Consider the following 23,780-nt stretch of genomic DNA (forward strand, 5'->3'; position numbering starts at 1 on the left):
GTTCATATTAGGGAAGTTCTAAGTGGCTTGGCACTGACCATGGCAGTTCACCACAATTTTCGACTCCCTAAGTGACTAGGTCTCCAACCCTTCCCATCTGACCCTGTGCTCGAAAAACGTGTCGGGACATCAGCCACACGGGGGCACTGTACTGCGGCGGGGAAAAGATGGGAAGGAATCTTAACACCTCAGGCCCACAGACGCCAATTTCAGAAACAGGTTGTTTCTATCAATGCATCTTTAAAAGGTAGCATCAATACCTCGGACACTGTAGCTTTATAGTGAACTACAGATCCAGTAGAGTAAATGATGGTCAAGTTACAATATTTTCCAAATTTAAAAAGACTTTTTTTTTTTTTTTTTTTTTTTAAAGATTTTTTATTTATTTATTTGACAGAGAGAGATTACAAGCAGGGAGAGAGAGGGGAGGAAGCAGGCTCCCTGCTGAGCAGAGAGCCCGATGCGGGCCTCGATCCCAGGACCCTGAGATCATGACCTGAGCCGAAGGCAGCGGCTTAACCCACTGAGCCACCCAGGCGCCCTAAAAAGACTTTTTAAGAAAAAAAAAAAAAAAAAAAAAAAAAAAAAAAACAGTCTCTGGCCATGAGAAAAATATATGTTCCAAAAAATACCTTTTTTAAAGATTTTATTTGTTTATTTGACAGAGATCACAAGTAGGCAGAGAGGCAGGGAGAGAGGTAGAAGCAGGCTCCCCACTGAGCAGAGAGCCTGATGCGGGCTCCATCCCAGGACCCTGGGATCATGACCTGAGCCAAAAGCAGAGGCTTTAACCCGAGCCACCCAGACACCCCCAGAAAGTACTTTTTATTTAACCATTCTAGTAACAGGTTATGTTTTCAGTCTCTGGCCACTTGTGGCCATTCAGATGATATATGAAGAATTTTAAAAGTCACGTACTGCAGCGGCAAATTTTTTTGTTTCCTTATATTCATCCTCTAAATTCAGTCTTGAAAGTGAAATTTTTGTTACTGTGATTATGTATTTCCTTTAAACTTTTTCTCAAGGTTCTGGCCGAATTCCTTGCATGAAGTATTTTCCTGTTTTCTGCTAGAAATAGATTAATTAGAACAAGGAAACAAGAACCTTGCAGCTGACAAGTATACTTTTTGCTATTCAATTGCTGTTGGTTTTACAAGATATTCTTTTTTTTTTTTTTTTAAGATTTTATTTATTTATTTGTCAGAGACAGAGGGAGAGAGAGCAAGTGAGCACAGGCAGACAGAGAGGCAGGCAGAGGCAGAGGGAGAAGCAGGCTCCCTGCCGAGCAAGGATCCTGATGCGGTACTCGATCCCAGGACCTTGGGATCATGACCTGAGCCGAAGGCAGCTGCTTAACCAACTGAGCCACCCAGGTGTCCCTACAAGATAATCTTTTTAACGTGGGGTTGAACTCACGTTGCTGATTCTGAGTCGCATACTCTGCCTACTGAGCTAGCCAGGTACCCCATCAGTTACTATTTTTTTGTGATATGATCTTCTGTCAAAAATTAGGCAAAATCTTTTCCCACAGCGTACGCGGAGTCACATTTAATGTTGCACGTTTTCTTATCCCATCCCACCTTTGAGCTCTTAAATATTTCATTTCAGAGCTAATGATCATGCCCAAATATTTAAACAGTAAAAGTAGTTAAAATTAACTAATGCATAGGTTGGGGTTTTTTTGTTTTGTTTTGTTTTAGATTTTATTTATTTGACAGCAACATAGCAAGAGAGCAAATACAAGTAGGGGGAGTGGGAGAGGGAGAAGCAGGCTTTCTGCTGAGCAGGGAGCCCCATGTAGGGCTCGATGCCAGGACCCTGGGATCATGACCTGAGCTGAGGGCAGATCAGACGCTTAACAACTGAGCCACCCAGGTGCCTTATGATTTATGTACGTTTTAATTTTTAAGCATTTTCACCAAAAAGTTCTTTTCTTTGGTTTAAGAGGCTACTGGTCATCTAAGTCTGCTGGTAAAAGAGCTAGAGAGGAAACCATGGGGTAAATGAGATATTTAACTTTTTTGTAGAATTTTTTGTATGATTATATTTAGATTAAAACTATGGTGACTTCACCCCTTTCAATGGAATAAAAGTGTAGGACTCAAGCACTCTGTGTTTGCTCACAGACTTCACAAGTCTGAATAAAAGCAATCTCCATGACCAGCTTTGTTATTTCCTTGGCAGAGACACTAAATTTTAGGATCAAGAAATTTTGAAAGAACTAGATTCTTAGGAGTAATTACTATTTGTAAAGAAGTTCCAGCACGGGGTGCCTGGGTGGCTCAGTGGGTTAAAGCCTCTGCCTTCCGCCCAGGTCATGATCTCAGGGTCCTTGGATTGAGCCCGCATCGGGCTCTTTGCTCAGCAGGGAGCCTGCTTCCTCCTCTCTCTCTCTGCCTGCCTCTCTGCCTACTTGTGATCTCTGTCAAATAAATAAATAAAATCTTTAAAAAAAAAAAAAGTTCCAGCAGACAGAACTTGTTTTTTTAAGGCACAATTTGTATACAGTGAAATGTACATAATTTAAGTCTGTCAAGAGGGTACAATTACGTAGAACTCACGTCAACATACAGAACATTTCCGTCACCCCAGAAAGTCCCACTGTGTCCCTTTCCAATCCATTCCTTCTCCCAGCCAAGGTGACCACTGTTCGGTTGTACACTCGTTTTCCCTGGGTTCGAGCTCCACATAAACAGAATCACTAGGCACCCAACTGTCTTCTTTCAGGCAACATGTTTTTGAGATTAATCACATTGTGTCTTTCAGTAGTTAATTCTCTATCGCCAAGTAACATTCTACTTTATGAATATCCCAGAATTTTTTTTATCCCTCCTTGAAGGGAGATTTAATTTTGTTTCCCAATTAGGATTCTGTCATTTTAGTTGCAAATACAACGTTCTTTTCTTTTTTTTTTTAAAGATTTTATTTATTTATTTGACAGACAGAGATCACAAGGAGGCAGAGAGACAGGTAGAGAGAGAGGAGGAAGCAGGCTCCCTGCTGAGCAGAGAGCCCGATGTGGGGCTCGATCCCAGGACCCTGGGATCATGACCCGAGCCGAAGGCAGAGGCTTTAACCCACTGAGCCACCCAGGTGCCCCGCAAATACAACGTTCTTTGAGCTATCATTAGAAATGCAAACAAATAGGGGCGCCTGGGTAGCTCAGTGGGTTAAGCCGCTGCCTTCGGCTCGGGTCATGGTCTCAGAGTCCTGGGATCGAGTTCCACATTGGGCGCTCTGCTCGGCGGAGAGCCTGCTTCCCTCGCTCTCTCTCTCTGGCTGCCTCTCCGTCTACTTGTGATTTCTCTCTGTCAAATTAATAAATAAAATCTTAAAAAAAAAAAAGAAGAAATGCAAACAAATAAATAAACCAGACAGAAAAGTTTTCATCTTTTCTGTTTATCTGCTTTTATTACCAAACAGATCATTTTGTCCCCCTTAAAGGTGGTGAAATGACACGAGCTCCCTTCTGATCCTGTCAATCCTGAATCCTTTCTCCACTGTGTGCCCTTTGGCGAGCCATGCCTGTTCCCAAGTGGGACTGTCCCCACAGACTTTGGTGCTGCCAGGGCAAATTACCCGGACTCATACCTCTACTAATCAACTCCTTCAACCTCAGGACCAAGTCCTATTTTTGTTGTTGTTTCTTGTTCAGCTGACTTATTTTCTTGAATTATGTTCATGAACAACTTTTTTTTAAAAGATTTTATTTATTATTTTGACAGACAGAGATCAGAAGCAGGCAGAGAGAGAGGGAGGAAGCAGACTCCCCGCTGAGCAAAGAGCCCAATGCGGGGCTCGATCCCAGGACCCTGAGATCATGACCTGAGCCGAAGGCAGAGGCTTAACCCACTGAGCCACCCAGGTGCCCCTGAATAACTTTTAAAAATTCTTTTACTAACCTTTTATTGATGACCTCCCATGCTACTTGAAAACCTTCCTAATTTGAGTAAAGACGTACTGAACTGTTAAGGACATCAAGCAGGTATCTACCAGTGTGATCGCGGTCCTCCAAGAACTCATCAGCTGCCGACCTTCCATGCCAAGAGACAAGTGGTACTGAGAACCTGTTCTGCATGCAGAAGTCTAGAAATCACTTTTCAGATTGGCCTGAATATGACATTCCTCAAGGAGTGTAATTCCTCTAGACTGATGCTGGCTGGATTGCAAAGTTTTCTTCCTAAGTCGTGTCCAAGGAGGGGCTGGTACACTCCGCAGGGCTGAGTGACTCGGTGTGCCCGTGGTGCTCACCCGGCCCCACCATTGCTGGAGGCCCCCTAACTGCCCGAGACTTTGCTGCCCGCCCAGTGTTCTTTAGAAAACTGGGTCTAATGACAATGTCTTCTGTCTTGACTGACTGGCCAGCTCTCCCCTGCCTGAACCCTCCTTCCCTCTTTCAGCAGCTAAGATGCACAGTTCACCTCCAGTCCATTCGGTCATAGTATTTTCAGCTCGGGGCAAGTCTTGTGCTATTATGTGTGTGCTGGGTGCTATGCAGGTAATTGCTGTCTCACTGAATCCTCTAACGATTCCGGAGAACCAGCACTCACCTACAAAAGGACCAAAGGAAGGGAGCAGGAAAAGGACAGGAAGGCTGGCACTGTCTTTTTTTTTTTTTTTTTTTTTTTTTTTTAATTTATTTGTTTGACAGAGAGAGAGAGAGATCACAAGTAGGCAGAGAGGCAGACAGAGAGAGAGGAGAAAGCAGGCTCCCCGCCGAGCAGAGAGCCCAATGCAGGGCTCGATCCCAAGACCCTGAGATCATGACCTGAGCCGAAGGCAGAGGCTTAACCCACTGAGCCACCCAGGTGCCCGGCAGGCACTGTCTTAAGAGCACATGGGAAGCACAAAGACTGCTTCAGAGGAAGGAATGAAGACAGTGCACCGGGAAGAGCCACACTGGGAGCAAGGGTCTGTTCCCCCGCGTGCCAGGTGGGCCCTATGTGTACCCCCGGTTCTTGCGGAACAAGCAGGTCTTACCAGGACAGGGTAGGGCACGGACTCTAGAGAGGAACTCTCACTACCGCTGTCCTCTCGGTTTGTGAGCCACCTGCGTCCACGCGGTACTCGGGGGCCGACAACGCGGCTCACAGTGGGCCTCACACCCTCCCGCACCTCAGCCCACCCTGGGAACTCACGCGGCCGGGCGCGCACACACAGTTGGGCACCGGGGACCCAAAGTCCCGTGAGGCCACACAGGTTCAGTCTGTGGGGAAACCAAAGATGCTAACAAGTAATTCAATAATGCCACTAGAGAGACGAGGCAGTGTCACTAAGCACGCTATCCCTGGTGATGAAAGAACCGAGACCCTAACGAAGTCCCTGGGACACGAAAACATGGTCACTTTACTTCCTTTACCCTCCTGGTACAGGTGACACACATCCCCGCGCTCCATCTTCCTCCGCCCCTGCTATTGCTCATAATCCTTCTGCCGAAACGGCTTTCTGCGAGCTCACTGTACCCCCCCAACCACCGCCCACCAGCACGGCCTTATTCAGTGTGTCTTCCCAATTTCCTCAGTACTGACGCGCTGTCACCCTGTCCCAGCATCTCCGCTCCTCCAGAGGGAACACAACGCCCTCCTGGTTTCCTTTGACATCCTGGATTGATTTCTCAGGCTCCGACAGGGGCTCCCATACTCCTGTCCCCAAACTGTGGGCTCTGCTCAGCCCTGCTCTTCCCCTGTCCCACTTTGTGCGCGCTCATCCGTCCACAGCTGTTAACTGTCCCTTCTCTGACTTCCAAACTTCCTTCTTTCCTTCAAGAACCTTCCCTCCCACGGCCCAGATCCTGGATGTGCCCCTGGAATGTCAAGCTCAAAATACTGAAAAAGAATCTCGTATTTTTCTTCCCAAATCTGCTCCTCCTGCTGTCCCAAGTTCTACTAACACCACCACTCATGTGCTCAGGTATTCAGAATTTGGGAGTAATCTGAATTTCCCTCCTAATATATCCAATTTTTGGTCAGATCTTTTTCTTTTTTTTAAGTAACCTCCATGCCCAGTGTGCAGCACAATACGGGGCTTGAACTCATGGCCCTGAGATCATAAGCAGAGCCAAGATCAACAGTCACACAGATGCTCAACCGACTGAGCCACCCAGGTGCCCCTTTGGTCAAGTCTTACACTTGGTCCTCGCTGCTGTTCCCCTCATCAGATTTCAGTACGTAGACAACCACAGTCTTTTCCTGTAAACCGTGTCTGTCATTCCAATGCATTATATATTCTTTAAAGAAATACTAATTATGGGGGCGCCTGGGTGGCTCAGTGGGTTAAAGCCTCTGCCTTCGGCTCAGGTCATGATCCCAGGGTCCTGGGATCGAGCCCCGCATCGGGTCTGTGAGCCCCACGCAGGTCTGTGGGGAAGGTAATGAGTTGCTCTGGGACCTGCTAAGCATGAGGTCTCCCCAGGACCTCTGCGTCAACACAGTGGATGGGCTTGAAGACAGAAGGTCTACAAATTGCCATTAGCTATCTACGATGGATAACGAATTACCCTTAATTTAGTGCCTTAAAGTAACAAACACTTAGTGCCTCACAGTTTCTGTGGGTCAGGAGGCAGCACAGCTAGACAGTTCTGGCTAAGAGTCTCTCTAGAGTCTGTGGTCGGGGCGCATGGGTGACTCTATCAAGCAACTGTCTTCAGCTCAGGTCATGATCTCAGGATCCCGGGATCAGGCCCTGCACTGGCTCCCTGCTCAGCGGGGAGTCTGCTTCTCCCTCTCCCTCTGCCTGGCCCCTACTCGACTCATTCTCTCTCAAATAAATAAAATCTTAAAAAAAAAAAAAAAGTTTCTGATCGTCTCAAGGTTCAACTCCTCGAGGATCCACTTCCGTGCTAACTCCTGTGGTTGCAGCAGGCTGAGTAGCGTCAGGACATTGTGGCTGGCTTCACCCAGAGCAAACACTGTGAACACAACAAAAGAGAGGGAGGGAGAGAGACATGCAAGGGAAAAAATACTCAAGGTGGAAACTAGAGTCTGCTGTGTCCTATTTGACAGAAACAAGTCACACTGGAGGGGAGGGGAATGAAGCACCATTGCTTAAATATCCCAAGAATTTCTGGGCATGTGTCCTATTTTTTTATATCACCACAATATCACAGCCAGATTATGAACTTTCCCAAAGCCTAGTGATGGACTGGGCCACCTCTTCTTCTTCCCTACCACCCACTCAAAAACCATATACCTACAGAGTGCTCCAAGGTACACAGCAACCTTCAGTCTCGCAATGAATTAATTGCCTAAGCTACCATTCTAGCTCGTCTCCCATCCTCCCCTCCGCCTGTCCCTGCTCCAGCCACTTGCTCCCTGCAAACACCACCGTGCTCCTTTAAGGCACGCCTTTGCTTTGGTCTACAAGTCTGGTTCTCCACCTCGAATTCAGAGGTCACATGCGACTCCCCTAACGCTCTTCGCAGAACGCTAGTCAACGCCGGTACACCTGGCCTCACACAAAATTCAGAATACGGTGCTAAAATGAAGACCCTTCGACACGAAGTTCTAGAACAGATGAGTGAGAGCAGGTGCTGAAGGTTTCAAACCATTCCTTCCACAAGCTGATCACAAAGTCACTGTCAGAGACGAGCGGAAGAACAAGCCTTCCTCCAGGCTTGCCAAAATGGAAGGAGCATTTTGCGGGGAAACAACAGACATGGAAAGCACCCCCCCCCTCCAGCTCCCCTTCTTTCAGCTCTCAAAAATGCCCACAGCTAGTTGCAAAAAGACTAGAATCATCTTGTAGGTCCATCAAAATGCTCCTAAGGAAACAGTTCACCTACACGACAGAAGGCAGTTTTTAAAGACGAGGAGGTACCGACGTGGACAATCTCCAAGATCCATGCATTCGGAGGAAAAGACAACGCCCAGAACAGCGGGTACACTAGGCTAGTATCTGCTTTCCAAAAAAGATGATTAATGGCCGCCTGGGAGGCTCAGTCGGTCAAGCGTCTACCTTCCGCCCAGATCGTGATCCCAGGGTCTTGGGCTCCTCGCTCGGCGAGGAGCCTGCTGCTTCCCCTTCTGACTGCTCTCCCTGCCACTCCCCCTGCTTGTGCTATCAAATAAATACGTAAAATCTTAAAAAGAAAAGAGTAAGTTTAACCCCACGCATCCATAAAGAGGAAGAAGGATGTATTTCCTAACGTGCCTGGCACATCCCTGGAAGGCTCCAGGTGGCCGCGGGGGGACCTCGGGGGACGCGGGGTGGGAGGGGCTTCTACCTTCTCCGGCCTCGGATTATTCCAGGCGGCACGCTTCGCCCGCGGACCGGAGGCCCAGGAGAGACCCGCGCCCCCGGGCTCCCAGGGGGCGGCGGCGGGTGGCAGGCCAGGCCTCGCGTTCTCCCCGCGCCTCTGCCCCGCATCCAGGCGCTCGCTCGAGTCCCTCCGCGCAGAGTGAGAGCCAGGAGTCACCAGGAGGCTCCCGCGCCTCACGCGAGACACTGGGACCCCAGGCGCGCCCGCTAGCTCGGTTCACGGCAGCAGCCAAAACTCCGCAGCTGTGACTTCCTGGGTCTTGACCCCGCGCTCCCGGACGTGACGCGAGAGGCCGGTCCCGCCCCCCAACTTCCGGCTACGGGCCTGAGCTCGCGCGTGCGCACGGGGAGCCAGACCCGGGTACCGCGAGCAGGGCCGCACGAGGTCCGAGCGAAATGGAGGGTTCCGCTGCCCCCGCACCCTCATCCTCAACCGCAGCCTCGGACTCCGCTCCCGCGACCCCGGCCTCCGTGGAGCAGCTGGACAAAGGACAGGTGAGCGGCCCTTTGGGGCGCGGGGTTCGGAAGGCGGGGTGGCTGGGGGCTTGTGAGACGCGGGGTGCCGGTGCGGGCTTCGCGCCCCCGCGGACCCCCCCGGGGTTTGGGGAGAGTCGCTGGGTCGCGCAGCGCTCAGCCTGCCCCCTCCTTCCTGCGCGCGGGGAGGCGCCTGCCGACCCCCAGCCCTGCGGCCTGGTCCCCCAGGTAGATGGCAGAGGCAGCCTGGGGTTCCGGGGTGCGACGCACCTGGCTCTGCTTCTTCACCCGTTGGCTTGGCCAGGTGGCTTAATTCTGCAAGCCTCAGTGACCTCGGGTCTAAGAGGGCCTCTGCTGGCTTCGGCGCCTCCCCGGGATCAGAGGAGGCAAGGCCGGTGAAGACCTGTAGCCAGGGGCCTGACCCTTGGTAAGCGCCCAGTGGGTGCTAGTTACGGCGCGTTGCGCTTTTCCCGCGATCGCTGCCTCAATCAGCACGTTCTCACCTGGCGCGATGCCTTCACGTGGGAGAGGCTCTCTTTGGCAAGTGGGTGCTGAGCGGATGGATACTTCGGTCAGTTTCTGATGGAGTCTGATCCGAAATTGTAGGATCCTAATACAGAGCGTTGTGGAGTTGCCTATTCAAATAGAATTTGAGGAGGAAAAAAAAGGAAAAAAGGCGAGAGGAGAGAGCAAATGCTAAGAGTGAGATTTAATTTATTTGCATATCTCTACTTTGCAGATTAGAAAGGCAGTAGAAGCTCTGTTGACACATTCCAAGTCCAGGAAAAACGCGAATGGATTGCTTTTGAATGAGAATGAAAATTTCTTTTTAATGGTGATATTGTGGAAGATTCCAAGTAAAGAACTGAGGGTCAGATTGTAAGTTCTGATTTTCTACTTTTTGCCCTTGTTATCTGCTCGGTCATTCTGAAGAGCTGTAACAGTTGCGCTTTTGTTTCTGGTGGAAATTTTGCAAACTCAAATTATGAGTTGGAATATGTAATTGTGCCTTTAAAAAACAAAACAAAACAAAAACACGGGGCGCCTGGGTGGCTCAGTGGATTAAGCCTCTGCCTTCAGCTCAAGTCATGATCTCAGGGTCCTGGGATGGAGCCCCGCTTCTGGTTCTCTGCCTAGCAGGGAGCCTGCTCCCCCCCCACACCTCTGACTGCCTCTCTGCCTACTTGTGATCTCTCTCTCTCTCTCTCTGTCGAATAAATAAATAAAACCTTCAAAAATAATAATAATAACCCCATGTTCACTACCTTGAGTGGCTTCATTATGTTTTAAGTCTCCTTATATCCCACATAGTAATTGATACTTTATTTGGTGGGGGAGGGGCCTGGGAAGCAGGAGACTCCACACCGGGGGTGGAGCCCAGTGCAGGGGTTGATCTCATAACCCTGAGATCCTCCAAAATCAAGTTGGACCTGTAACTGACTGAGCCACTGAGGCACCCCTAATTGATATTTTGGACTCTGGGTATTTGTGACAGTTTACTTACTCTTCTCCATACCATTGAAGACTAGATATATTTTTAAATGTTCGGGGTGCCTGGGTGGCTCAGTGCGTTAAGCCTCTGCCTTCAGCTCAGGGTATGATCTTGGGGTCCTGGGATCAAGCCCCACATTAGGCTCTCTGCTAAGCAGGGAGCCTGCTTCGCTCTCTCTCTCTGCCTGCCTCTCTGCCTACTTGTGATCGCTCTCTCTATCAGATAAATAAAATCTTAAAATTTTTTTTAAAAATTTTCTCGGTAGAGTATTTGCTTAAATAGCGTGGATGTACTTTGTTGGAATGACTGAATTGATGGTGTGTTCTGTGGAATAGAAACATACATTGTGTCTGTTATAACGCTTGCTTTCTCTGTTCCATCTCTGTATTTTGCAGGTCCTTGCCTCACAGTATTCGATCAGATTTAACAGATATTTGTTTACTTACCAAGGATGAACCCAACTTAACTCCTGAAAAGACGGAACGGTTTTACAAGAAGCTTTTAAACAAGCATGGGATTAAAACCATTTCTCAGGTCAGGAGCGGTTAATATTTTCAGGACAATTAGAAGATCTGAGTCAGTCCTTGAAATGATAAGTCATACATTCTTGTACTACCTACTAACCTAGTATTTCTGTCATAGAGATTTTATTTTATTTATTTAGCCATTCATTCATTTATTTTAAAAATTTCATTTTTGCATAATCTCTTTACCCACCATGGGGCTTAAACTCACAGCCCTGAGATCAAGAGTCATGTGCTTCACCAACTGAGCCAGCCAGGTGCCCTAGGAATTTAATTCTTTTTTTTTTCTTTTTTTTTTTTTCAGATTTTTTATTTATTTATTTGACAGACAGAGATCACAAGTAGGCAGAGAGGCAGGCAGAGAGAGAACTGGGGAAGCAGGCTCCCTGCTGAGCAGAGAGCCTGATGCGGGGCTCGATCCCAGGACCCTGAGATCATGACCCGAGCTGATGGCAGAGGCTCAACCCACTGAACCACCCAGGCACCCCAGAAATTTAATTTTTAATCTTATTTTTTCTTTATAATTTTTGTTGGCTTCAGTAAGGTATGTTCCATCTTTTATATGATAGATGAACTGTTAAGGTTTTTTGTTTTGTTTGTTTGTTTGTTTGTTTTGACCTAAAAGCTAATGTGTACATCACTAATTTATTTGAGAGAGCATAAGCCAGGGGAGAGGGAGAAACAGACTCCCCTCTGAGCAAAGAGCCCAGCGCTGGGCTAGATCCCAGGACCCCAGAATCATGACCTAAGCTGAAGGCAGATGCATAACCAGCTGCCACCCAGGTGCCCCGTCCTTAACTTTTGTATCTTGAACAGTTTCCAGAAGATCGTTCCATTAGGTCATGGTCAGCACTTTCAGAAAGTTCCTGGGTTTGCCTGTGACTTGGCGCCTCCTGTTGTGGTTTGTAGTTGTAGGTGTCCTTTCGTTATAGGCCGTCCCAGCTCATCAGTCTCTGTGTCCCCAGTGGTTAACACAGTGCCTGGCCCACGCGTGGCGCTCTCCACGTGTTCCCTAAACTGTGGCCCTGGGACGTTTTAAGATCCGGACACAAGTTATTGCTTCAGTTTTCTTCTTGTTCAACTTTTTACGTGTTTCCTTTTCCTTTTGTTTTTTTTAGATTATCCCCCTCCGAACTTTAAAAAAGGAGTATAAAGCCTATGAAGCCAAGCTCCGCCTCCTGGGCAGCTTTGACTTCTTCCTTACGGACGCGAGAATCCGGCGTCTCTTGCCGTCGCACCTAGGGAGACATTTCTACCACAGAAAGAAGTAGGTTTCTTACCAGTAACGGGGTTTGAGCTGAGTGAACTTTGCAGATGTGGATACATTCGGCTCCAAGTGCCTGTGTGTTCTTACAGAGTTCCGGTACCTGTAAACCTTCTGTCCAAGAATTTATCCAGGGAGATCAATGAGTGCATCGGTGGAACGGTCTTAAACATCTCTAAAAGTGGTTCCTGCAGGTAGGTCAAAGCTACCAGTGTCTCATTTTCTACCCACTTGATAATAATTATATAAATTTTTTTTTTTTAAACAAGATCGTGTTAATGAAACCAGATCTTTCTGTTAAAAGTAAGGTATATCCCTAAGAAGTATTTGGTTCCCTAGAAAAGCGCCATCCCAGAGAACTTTGTACAGTGATTAAAGTGGTCTGTAGCGGGGATCTGCATAAGAGTCCTGAGCACGGGGTGCGTGGGTGGCTCATTGGGTAAAAGCCTCTGCCTTTGGCTTGGGTTATGGTCTCAGGGTCCTGGGATAGAGCCCTACATTGGGCTCTCTGCTCGGTGGAGAGCCTGCTTCCTCCTCTCTCTTCTGCCTACTTGTGATCTCTGTCAAATAAATAAATAAATAAAATCTTTTTTAAAAAGCGGGCGGGGGGGGGAGTCATGAGCTGTATATGGCTGCCATGGCCAAGGAGCTGAATTTCTAATTTTTTTTTTTTAAGATTTTATTTATTTATTTGACAGAGATCACAAGTAGGCAGCGAGAGAGAGGAGGAAGCAGGCTCCCCGCTGAGCAGAGAGCCCGATGTGGGACTCGATCCCAGGACCCTGAGATCATGACCTGAGCCGAAGGCAGCGGCTTAACCTGCTGAGCCACCCAGGCGCCCTGAATTTCTAATTTTACTTGATTTCACATAATGTAAACTGAAATCGGCGCGTGTGGCTAGTGGCATCTGTAGGTATTGTGGGAAACAAGGAGGACAAAACTAACACGTAGTGAACGTCAGTGGTTCTGGGCTCTCCTCTTGCCCAGGATCATGGTCCCCGTTACAGGGGAGAGACCCCTAAGTCTTGATTTGACTTCTTGTTCAGTGAATTCATCATCCATCCTGCCTCATCGGCTGTCTGCTGTCTCTTTGTTTTCACACTGATTTCTTCTGAATCAGGATGGCGAGCTGGGTAGAACCCCCACATCCGGCCTCTGAGATCAGGAGAGACCTTTTGGGGAGGTGTGGCTCCCCGGGTGGACAGAGAATGTGGCTCCACCTTTTTTAACACGCCAAGGGGCTGGTTCAGTTTGAGCACTTGGCAGATGAGCAGAAGGAGGGGATTTTTTTTTTTTTTTTTTTTAATCATATAATGTATTATTTGCCCCAGGGGTACAGGTCTGTGAATTGCCAGGTTTACACACTTCACAGCACTCACCATAGCACATACCCTCCCTAATGTCCATAACCCAGCCACCCTCTCCCTGCCCCCCTCCCCCCGGTAACCTTCAGTTTGTTTTGTGAGATTAAGAGTCTCTTATGGTTTGTCTCCCTCCCAATCCCATCTTGTTTCATTTATTCCTTTCCTACTCCCCATATTGCCCATGTTGCATCTCCACTTCCTCATATCAGGGAGATCATATGATAATTATCTTTCTCTGATTGACTTATTTCGCTCAGCATAATACCCTCTGGTTCCATCCACATTGCTGCAAATGGCAAGATTTCATTTCTTTTGATGGCTGCATAGTATTCCATTGTGTATATATACCACATCTTCTTCATCTATTCATCTGTTGATGGGCATCTAGGTTCTCTCCGTAGTTCGGCTATTGTGGACATTGCTGCTATAAACATTCGGGTGCACGTGCGCCTTCAGATCACTACATTTGTATCTTTAGGGTAAATACCCAGTAGTGCGATTGCTGGATTGTAGGGTAGCTCTGTTTTCAACTTTTTGAGGAACCTCCATGCTGTTTTCCAGAGCGGTTGCACCAGCTTGCATTCCCACCAGCAGTGTAAGAGGGTTCCCCCTTTGAAGGAGGGGATTTCTAGACACATTCAGAATCATTTTGAAAAATTCCCTTCTGGCTGGGGCATCTGTGGTATGGGGTTGGGCAGCTGCCAGGAGGGCAGCACTTGGGGGGCTCTTGGGCCTCTCTTCCAGATACCCCGGAAACCTCTGCATGCCCAGGGCAGGGCCCATGGTAAAATGGGACCACCAGATTGTCTAGACTCTGCTTCCCCGGGACGGTTCTGGGCTTATCTTCTGTCTGCAGGTGGGCGATCCCTTAACTGGGTGTAGTAAAGCTGCTGAGGAATGCTGGTGGTCAGGCCTGGGCCTGACTCTGGTTGTAGGCAGACATCAAAGTCGTGGCTCGTGGGAGATGGTCCTTGGGCAGGTCAGGGGCCCGGGGGCCTGGGATCGGTGGGCGGCTGCGAGCGGGAGACGGCTCCGAGAAGGCAGAGGAAGGAGCCGCGGTCTCCTCTTTCCCTTCAGGAGAGTTGTGGGCAGCGGGCGGACAGTACAGACGCCTGAGCTGTGCTTTCCTCTCCTTTCACACCCACCCTCCTCCTGGCTCCCCTCCTTCTCTCTCCTGTCCTGTCACCTGCCCCCTGTCCTCTCTCCTTCACTGCTTGTCGTCTTCCCGTCTGGGAGACCGGGGATGTGCTTGCAGCTGGCAGGGAGCGCGCAGCGGGCAGAGCCGTCTGTGGCCGGAGGGGGGTGACAGCAACAGCCCCGTCTGGTCCTCATTCTGCGACTCCCAGCAGACCAAGAGTTTGCCTTCCAGCTCCTGAGGTAGGGAGGACAGGGCCTGGCGGGAACCGGGCCCCAGTGGCTGAGCGGTAGCGGAGCTTTCCACTTGGCTTCTGTCTACACCCCGCTTCAGCTGAAGGGATCATCTTGCCCTTGGCCCGAAGATGCTGTTACACCAGGAACAAGAACTGTTGGTCTTAGATGATGACAGCTGGGTCAGGACAGGGGACCATAAAGACACAAGCATCCCTCCCAGCCGTCTCCTTCCAGAACAGCCCCTCCTCAGGAAAGCTTCAGGGCCAGCTGTGTGACCCGTGTTTTCTAGAACGAAGGTAGAACTTCCACCAGCTGATGGCTGATAAGCCTCTCAGGGCAGCTCCTTCATCACCGGGTCATGGTATTTCAGGAGCAGGGCATATGCTCTCTCTCTCTGACAAATAAATAAAATCTTAAAAAAAAATAACATGAAACTAAGCAAAACAAGTCAATCACAGGAAAACACTTACTGTATGATCTCACTGATAGGTGGAAATTTTTTTTTTTTAAGATTGTATTTATTTATTTGACAGAGGCAGGCAGAGTGGGGGGTGGTGGTGGTGGTGAAGTGGGCTCCCTGCTGAGCAGAGAGCCCGATGTGGGGCTCGATCCCAGGACCCTGTGGTCATGACCCGAGCCGAAGGCAGAGGCTTTAACCCACTGAGCCACCCAGGTGCCCCTGACAGGTGGAATTTAAGAAACAAAACACGATGGTAGGGAAGGGGGAAAAATAAGATAAAACCAGAGAGGGAGACAAACCACAAGAGACTCTTCATCACGGGAAACAAACTGAGAGTTGCTGGAGGGACGGGGGGGTGAGGGAGGCGGTAACTGGGTGACGGGCATGAGGGAGGGCACGTGATGCCGTGAGCACTGGGCATTATACAAGACTGATGAACCACTGACCTCTACCTCTGGAACTAACAGTACACTATGTTAATTGAACTTAAATAAAATAGCAGTTGTATAAAACAACTATAAGAAGAAATAGTGAAACCACAAAGACTTGAACGCTTCTACCTTTAATTGTTTTTTCTCAGGATCGTGTATTTATGTTCGCTTACTTTGCCTGTGCTGTATTTTGAAACACAAATTACTATTATTTTTTAAAACTTTTCTGTCTCGTACTGTATTATGTTGCAGTACTATCCGCGTTGGCCACACTGGAATGGAGGTTGAGCACGTTGTCGAGAACATCATCACTGTGGCAAAGAGGCTTTCGCAAAAGTTGCCAGAGGTGCGGTCCCACGGGGGCATGCCTTGACTCTTGCTTGTTTCAAAGAAACGGGACCCGCACCGATCATACCTTTTTTTGTCTGTTGCAGAAGTGGGAGAGCGTGAAGCTCTTGTACGTGAAAACTGAGAGGTCCGCTTCCTTGCCTATCTTTTCCTCGTTTGTCAGCTGTCAAGATGAAGCCAAGGGCATAAGCACCCCCAGTCAGAAGAAGAAGGTGAGTAGGGTTTAAAATACCGGTGGGCTTCCTCCCAGATAGAAACATGGCCCAGGAAGAGGAGCAGATGCCCTTCCTGCCTGACCTTTAGTGGCTGCCCAGTGGTCCTGCTTTGCGTGCGTTGCCCCCACTCTACAGATGAACTCCGTTAGCGGGGGTGTGAGTAAAGCATAGCGAGGTACAGGTACCTTGTGTTTATTGGTACGTTAGTTAAGTGGCCGAGGAGGCTCAGTGGGGGCCTGTGTAGAGGCAAGAGAAGCTAAAAGAAAACAGGAAGTTCGTTAAGCACTTTTATTTTTTTTTAAGATTTTTATTTATTTACTTGACAGAGATCACAAGTAGGCAGAGAGGCAGAGAGAGAGGAGGAATCAGGCTCCCTGCTGAGCAGAGAGCCCCATGTGGGTCTCGATCCCAGGACCCTAGAATCATGACCTGAGCTGAAGGCAGAGGCTTTAACCCACTGAGCCACCCTGGCACCCTTTTAAGCACTTTTCGGTGGACAAAATTGACGATTGTGTTAGGCTCACAGATAACCTCTCAGTTTGGGTTTGTAGGTTTTCAGTGCTCTTGATGCTAGTGCACACACACACACACACACAAAAAAAAAAACAGAGAACGTTTCTTTTTTTTTTTTTTTGCTGTTGGTTAGACCAGTCTCTTAGTTTGTTGACACTTTTCTTTAGCCATGTTAATAAGGTTCAGTGGGGTTTTAATTTAGGTCTTGCTATTTTTTTTTTTTTTAAGATTTTATTTATTTATCAGATAGGGAACACAAGTAGGCAGAGAGACTGACAGAGAGAGGATGGAAAGCAGGCTCCTCACTGAGCAGAGAGCCCGATGTGGGTCTTGATCCCAGGACCCCGAGATCACAACCTGAGCCGAAGGCAGACACTTGAACCCACTGAGCCACCCAGGCACCGCACTATTTTTTTTTCTTTTTACTTGTAGAAATGGTGTATTTTGTTCTTTTTCAAAATGGCTTTACTTCTTTTACTTTCTTATTAACTACTCCTAAATCATTCTCCATTTCCCTGTAATTCCTGGAACACGTTCAGCGTTAACTGTTGTATCGTCCAGTCGTTGGAGTAGCACTGTGCTGGCATCACAGCCGATTCTGTGTCCCTGCTGGCTCCTTGTGGACCTCTTGTCTTTGTGTCGTGACCGTCGTATTGGGAACATGATTGGTAGAAATAATTTGAGGTATAGGATAGAGATGTTTCTCTAGAAGATTTCCATTTCTGTGTGTTGGGCACCTTGGGACCCTGGACCTGGAGCGCATTTCAGGGCTTGAGATCCCCTGAAGGATTTCAAGCAGACCATGCGAAGACTCTACAAAGCTCTGCTTCCTCTTCCTCTTTACCCCGAGAGTAACTCACAGGCCTCCCAGCTTACTGTGGGGGGTTCCTCCTATAACCCCACCCCAGTGTGGACACTGGTATTTGATTTCTCTCCATCCACCCTCCACTCCCTGTTAAAATAAAAATTAGGGATCAGCAAATACTCTTGGCAGAATTTGCTTCTGGGCTCACTTACCCTTTGGGTCCTTATTTTAAATGTCTTACAGGTAGTTGGTTCCTTGATGCCTTTAAGATAAAAAAAATTTTTTTTAAATATATTCTACCCTACTTTTTTACTTATTTTCATTGGGAAGATGACCCAGGATAACAGACTGCTGTTACGAGAAGCAAGAAATCTGAATTTTTTTGCCATTTGTCCGATTCATTTGAGGACTTGGAGAAAATGTTGGAATTGCTGGTTAAAACGTTGGAACCGCTGGTTAAAATGGGTTGGATACGGTCAGGGATGTTATTGACTGGGACTCTGTGGTTAGGACAACAGACCTCTAGCTGTTGAAACGTTTTACTGTTTCCACTTAAAGCCAAAACCCTGAAGTGGGGGAAAAATGATGAGTTGTGTGAGTTTGGGGAAAACCGTTTTATTGAGACATAAATCACATCAGAGTGCTCTACAACTGAGAATAATTCTTAACTCCCCCGTGAACGAGATCAGCTTTCACGGAAGCCCCAGCCGCACACCCGGGTTCGGAGTCCCGGCGTGTTAATTCCCAGAGCGAGTGGCTGCAAGTTACAGCCAGACTGGAGTTGAGGTTCACGTGCCAGTCATGGGGTTTGTTTGCTCGGAGTTGGTCCACATCGAGGCACTTCGCAGAAGCGTTGGGGGCATCAGAGCTGCATGTGCTGAATTTCTGCCGTTGATGTGCCGACGAGTATGTCCCTTACTGAAGTTACGCTTGTGCTTGTGTATGTATCGTTTTTGCTTATTTTTTGTAGGAGGCAAAGAAAAAACAAAAACAAAAAGAGTATCGTGAAAAACAGAAAGAGAAGAAGAAAAACAAAAGGCTTATGAAGCAGGCTGGAAAGACCCCGTCGGGCCCGGAGAAGGAGGACGTGGACACCAAAACTAGTGGAGCTGCAGCCCCGGCCCCGGCCCCGGCCCCGGCCCCTGCCCCCGCCCCCCAGAAGGAGGGGTCCGGAGCCCGTGAGAAGAAACAGGGCTGTCGAGGGAAAGCTCAGTCAAAGGTTCAGGAGGAATCTGAAGACGAGATCCCTGTGCTGGTCCCAATAGGGGGGACGCCAGCCAAAGGAAACGCGGAGGTACTGACTGTCATTGATTTTCACTGTAGTTGTAGGAAACGCTGCCCGTGGTTTTAACGAGCAGGCCAGGGCAGAAACGTGGGCAGTGGTGTCGTTGCTGACGGAGAGTCCTGGATCCCCCGTGTCAGCCTTAGGAAACTTAGCAGGCCATGGCGGCTCGCAGGCGTGCTCCCGAAACCTCTCCGGCACCCCAGCCCCGCGGGCTCCGGAACTCCAACTGCGTGGGTTTCACGGGATCAGTTAGAGGAACAGAATTTTTTAACTGTTTGATTCCTTGGTATAGTTCTTCCTCGTTCTCAGTGTCCGTCCAGCTAGGAAAAGGTCTCTGGAACATGAGGAGGAAGAAAGGGGATGCTGAGGGCCCGGACGGCTGTTCTCACCATGGGTGCAGTCGGCCTGTGCCTGGTGTGAGGAGTCGCCTTGGGAGGTGGGAGTGGCCGTCCCAGGGCTAGCCCTGCCCTTGACCGATTGGGTTCTTTGTCCAGGAGCGGCCGTCCTTAGAATTGTCAGGATGTTGGAGTTTTCATGTTGGTGAAAGTACTCCTTGTGCAGGTGTCCCCAGAGTTCCTCTGAGTTTTTAAGTCTGCTCGGAGCTAACACAAAGGATCCGTGTACCTGGGAGCATTGTAATTGTTTTTGGAGAAAGCACACTTTGTGTGTTTCCAGGGGACGGCTTGTGACATGTTGCAGATTGGAAGAGTGGATAGCTGACTGGCTGGTATGTAGCTCAAGCTGTAGAAGTGTGTTCGTGTGTACAGAAGTCTCCTCGTTCGCCAGCGAGGCGCAGAGGAGGACACGTCATGGGCCTTTCTGGTCGTCTTTATAAGTAATTTGAGATGATGTTCAGTAAGAAAATACAGAGCCCTCAGTGAGTTAAAGCCTCTGCCTTCAGCTCAGGTCATGATCCCAGGGTCCTGGGATCGAGCCCCGCATCGGGCTCTCTGCTCAGCAGGGAGCCTGCTTCCTCCTCTCTCTCTCTGCCTGCCTCTCCGCCTACTTGTGATCTCTCTCTGAGTCAAATAAATGAATAAAATCTTTTAAAAAAAGAAAATACAGAGCCCTTGGGAATGCTAATGAAGTAACTAGGGAAAGGGCATAACATTTGGCATTCATTCATTTGTTTTTAAGATTTTTTATTTGAGAGAGAGAGCGTGGGTAGAGGGGTGCAGAGGGAGAAGCAGAGTCCCCGCTGAGCAGGGAGCCCAACATGAGGCTCCATCCCATGATCCCAGCTGAAGGCAGACACTTGACCAACTGAGCCAACCAGGTTCCCCAACATTTAACTTTTAAATGAATGCACACTTCTAGGGGGAAAGTAGTGAATGATAGGTAGTTAATATGGTGTGCTGAAGTTGTCAGAGAATTTTGTTTCTCGTATTTCTTACGTTTTCCAAATTTCCCATAACAATCCTACCGTTTTATATTTACTGAAAAGCAAACTTTTGCTTTGCTGGCTGTTTTTGCCTCTCTGACTTCCTCCCATATTGGACGCGTCTGTCACTAGAGTGCTGTCCAGCGGCTGTCATCTGGGCTCTGGAGGATCCTGGAACACGCTGCCCTCCAAGACCTTCTCGGTCTGCTTTGGGAAGCAGGGCTTCCTGACAGGCAGCCCGCGTGGTTTTTACACAGACAGTTTGGGAGACTCCTGTCCTCACCCACAGGCAAGGAATGTACACCTGAAGATGGAGAAGAGTCAGGATTGGGCCACAGGCTCCTAGGGGTGCTCCCAGTGGGCGCTTCTTGGTGTCTCTATGAAAGGCAAAAACGGTTCTCTGTTGACCAGATCTGGGAGAGCAGCACCAGGGTCCTTGCTACCATCCATAATGATGGAAAACAGTTACCTTTCAGAATGCCTGTGTGCCAAAAGGCAAAGCCATCCCGCATGTTATCACACTGTAGTATCCCTTTGGGGGGTGACATGATGATATCACTTCTCAGAGGGACACTTTCAGGGTTTCCCTTGGACTTAACTCTGCTTTTTCTTAGGTGCAAAAACAAGCTGCAGGAAAGAAGCCTCCAAAAAAGAGTCCTGCTCCCAGCACACCCCGTGGGAAGAAGAGAAAGGCTTTACCGGGTTTGGAGACCCCAAAGGCTGTGGAGCCCAAGACCCCGGGCAGTGGCCCGGAGAAGAAGCCAAGAATCAAAGAAGACGCAGAGAAAGAAAAAAACTCTTCGCGGGGGAAAAAAGACCCAAGACAGATGACCAAAATGCCAGGGGCTAAGTTCTTCACCACTGCTAGTAAATCTGCGAAAAAAGCTCCCCGCACTCCCAAACAGTGGCCCAAAAAGCCCAAAGTACCCCAGTCGACCTAAAAATCTAGAGACTCAGGCAGAAGGGAACATCCACATTCCCCGAAGAGCTTTTTAAAAATGCAGGGTCCTGACCCCCATACCATGCAGTCTTCTCTGGGAGTGAGGCCCAGACTTCAATATTTTTTAAAACCTCCGCAAGTAGTTCTGGCATCCGTTTGTGCGCGTGAGAACCAGTAGTTTTGAAGTAAATCAATTTTTTTTTTAAGTTGGTCTTCTGTGCATTTGCTAATAGGACAGGAGAGTACAGTGCTCTCTGGCTGTTATTACAGCGTGCCGTCGGCTTCTGAGCAGAGTATCGGCCTTCCCCACCTTGTTGGTTTTTCCTGGAACCCCCCCCCCCCCCCCCCCGATGTGATCCTTTCCCGCCCGTTTCCACCATCTGTTTTCTGAGGCTCCTTTACACTCGTCTGTGCAAACCGTCCCAAAGCTCGTCCGCAGGCCCGGGATAGGCCCGCTGCCGACACTCGGCTGTGGCACTTCGGAGAGAGTCTTGGTGGGTTTTTGGAAAGGACCCTTGAGATCCAAATCATTGATTTCGGTGGCAGTCCGCCACGGCTGTGGGTCACTGAGGCAGTGTGCATTCAGTGGGCTTAGTTACCGGGGAGCATTGGCGTAGGCAAGAAATACATGCCCGTCTTCCTCCAGACTGTCCGCCTGTGTGCATTTACGTGTACACTGTGTTCCTTCTGCAGGACTGTTCAGTAGATGTGTTCTGAAGCAGTAAGTGACTGTTGGGGTGCTCAGCCTCTCCCTGGATTTGATTGGGGGTCCACATCCCTGACTCTAAGCCATGGACGCACTGTCCTAATGGCTAGTGACGCGTGCTTTCCAGAAAGATCATATGGTTCAGAAACAAGGCAAGCCTCCAGGGGTTTTCCTTCCAAGTCAGGAGCTAGACCACCTGCTTTTTTGATACCACAAAGTAAATGGTAACATTTACTTTTTAAATCACAAAAGTCTCTAAAATGCAGAATTTGTTATTTCTGCTGGCCTCAGGCTCTCGAGTGTGCATTTACTGTCAAGGGCAAACGTCATCAATGGGTTTTCCATAGGAACAAGGTGCCGTGGGGACACGGCCAGATGGGCTTCAGAGATGGAGATTCAAGTGCTGTTTTAAAGAGGGAAACTCAACGTTGTCAGGCTAGTCCATTCTCTACAGGACGTAATTTTGCAGGGGAGAAGCTGTATGGTGTTTTCATCCCAACCTCTAGCCAAATAAAGATTTTGCAACACCAAGTGATTCTCTGGTCTGCAGCTTGGTCCTGATCGAATGTAAGGCAGCAGTTCACCTTCCTGTCCTCTGTGCTGCGGGTTTCACTCATAAATTCTCTGCAGTGGAAATGGCAGACTTGCTTAAACTTCCTAAGCAGGATGATTATTATTATTTTTTTTTTTTTGACAAGGGAAAGCCACAGTTGGGGAATTGGTGAAAATTCGGAATCGCAATGAAAAGGCACTACGTTTCTAAGGCTCAGGCATGATCCCCAGCTGACCAACAGGGCTGGGAGCGGTCAGTGGTCTCCCTAGGGGCCGAGAGGAGTGCGTGAAATCACTATAGTGAGTCACGCTCTTGGGTTCAAGAGGTGAGTGTGTGGCTATCTTTTGTTGTTGTTTAATGATTTATTTTCTAGAAAGAGTTTAGGGAGAGTGCAAGCTGGGGGAGGGGCAGAGGGAGAGAGAGAGAATCTCAAGCAGACTGCACACTGAGCGTGGAGCCTGACCTGGGGCTCAGTCCCACAACCCTGAGATCATAACCTGCGCCCAAACCATAAATCATACACTTCCGTGACCGTGCCGCCCAGGCACCTTAATCAAGTATGGAAGGGTTTTAAATAGCCAACAAGTCTTTAAGCCATTTTATTAAATATGTGAAGGGTCTGCTTTGTCTACATTTCTTCTTAAAAATCGCTACTGTTTTCGGGTCACCCGAGTGGCTTATTCAAGCATCCGACTATTGACCTTAGCTCAGGTCTTGAGCTCAGGGTCGTCAGTTCAGGTACCACAGGGCTCTACATTGGTGTGGACCCTCCTTAAAATCGCTACTGTTTTGGCTGTGTTAATGCACACAGCATCAAGATTCACTGTGGGACTTTAGGAAAATATAAGAGGTCCTCATCAATCCTTGGGTTTTATTTTTATTTCATTTATTATTATTTAAGGATTGTATTTACTTGACAGAGACAGCAAGAGAGGGAACACACAGGGGGAGTGGGAGAGGAAGGAGCAGGGAGCCTGATGCGGGGCTCCATCCCAGGACTCTGGGATCATGACCTGAGCCGAAGGCAGACACTTCACTGGCTGAGCCACCCAGGCACCCAAGTCTTCATTTTTAAGAAGCAGTTTTAGGGCGCCTGGTGGCTCTGTGGGTTAAGGCCTCTGCCTTCGGCTCCGGTCATGGTCCCAGGGTCCTGGGATTGAGCCCCACATCGGGCTCTCTACTCAGCGGAGAGCCTGCTTCCGTTTCCTCCTCTCTACATCCAACGTGGGGCTCTAACTTAACAACCCTGAGATCAAGAGTCACATGGTCCTCTGACTGAGCCAGTTAGTTTCCCCCAATGTACATTTTCTTTTTTCTTTTTTTAAAGTTTTTATTTATTTGACAGAGATCACAAGTAGGCAGAGAGGCAGAGAGAGAGAGAGAGAGAGAGAGGAGGAA

The 23,780-nt window shown here is 48.6% G+C and overlaps 1 protein-coding gene and 1 long non-coding RNA gene across 4 annotated transcripts; one reads left to right on the top strand and one right to left on the bottom strand.

Moving 5' to 3' along the window:
- Positions 1 to 3,106: 3,106 nt before the first annotated feature.
- On the bottom strand, positions 3,107 to 8,521 carry LOC131819753 (uncharacterized). Of its 3 annotated transcripts, none has more exons than XR_009349316.1 (3): positions 8,222 to 8,521; positions 3,903 to 4,034; positions 3,107 to 3,330 (listed from the first exon to the last, which is right to left on the bottom strand). It is a non-coding gene; the product is annotated as an uncharacterized LOC131819753 (long non-coding RNA). The 3 variants fall into 3 exon arrangements; XR_009349318.1 differs by having other exon boundaries at positions 3,107 to 3,308; positions 3,903 to 6,907; XR_009349317.1 differs by having other exon boundaries at positions 3,903 to 6,907.
- A 46-nt stretch (positions 8,522 to 8,567) lies between these two features.
- RSL1D1 (ribosomal L1 domain containing 1) lies at positions 8,568 to 22,360 on the top strand. The gene is made up of 9 exons (XM_059154813.1): positions 8,568 to 8,751; positions 9,470 to 9,609; positions 10,618 to 10,756; positions 11,865 to 12,013; positions 12,103 to 12,204; positions 15,889 to 15,982; positions 16,071 to 16,196; positions 18,488 to 18,811; positions 20,798 to 22,360. The coding sequence occupies exons 1-9, from the start codon at positions 8,653 to 8,655 to the stop codon at positions 21,122 to 21,124; spliced, it is 1,500 nt and encodes a 499-aa protein (XP_059010796.1). The 5' UTR covers positions 8,568 to 8,652; the 3' UTR covers positions 21,125 to 22,360.
- Positions 22,361 to 23,780: the final 1,420 nt, after the last annotated feature.

This window comes from Mustela lutreola, chromosome 17, assembly GCF_030435805.1.
Source record: "Mustela lutreola isolate mMusLut2 chromosome 17, mMusLut2.pri, whole genome shotgun sequence".
In the NCBI taxonomy this organism is placed as follows: Eukaryota; Metazoa; Chordata; class Mammalia; order Carnivora; family Mustelidae; genus Mustela; species Mustela lutreola.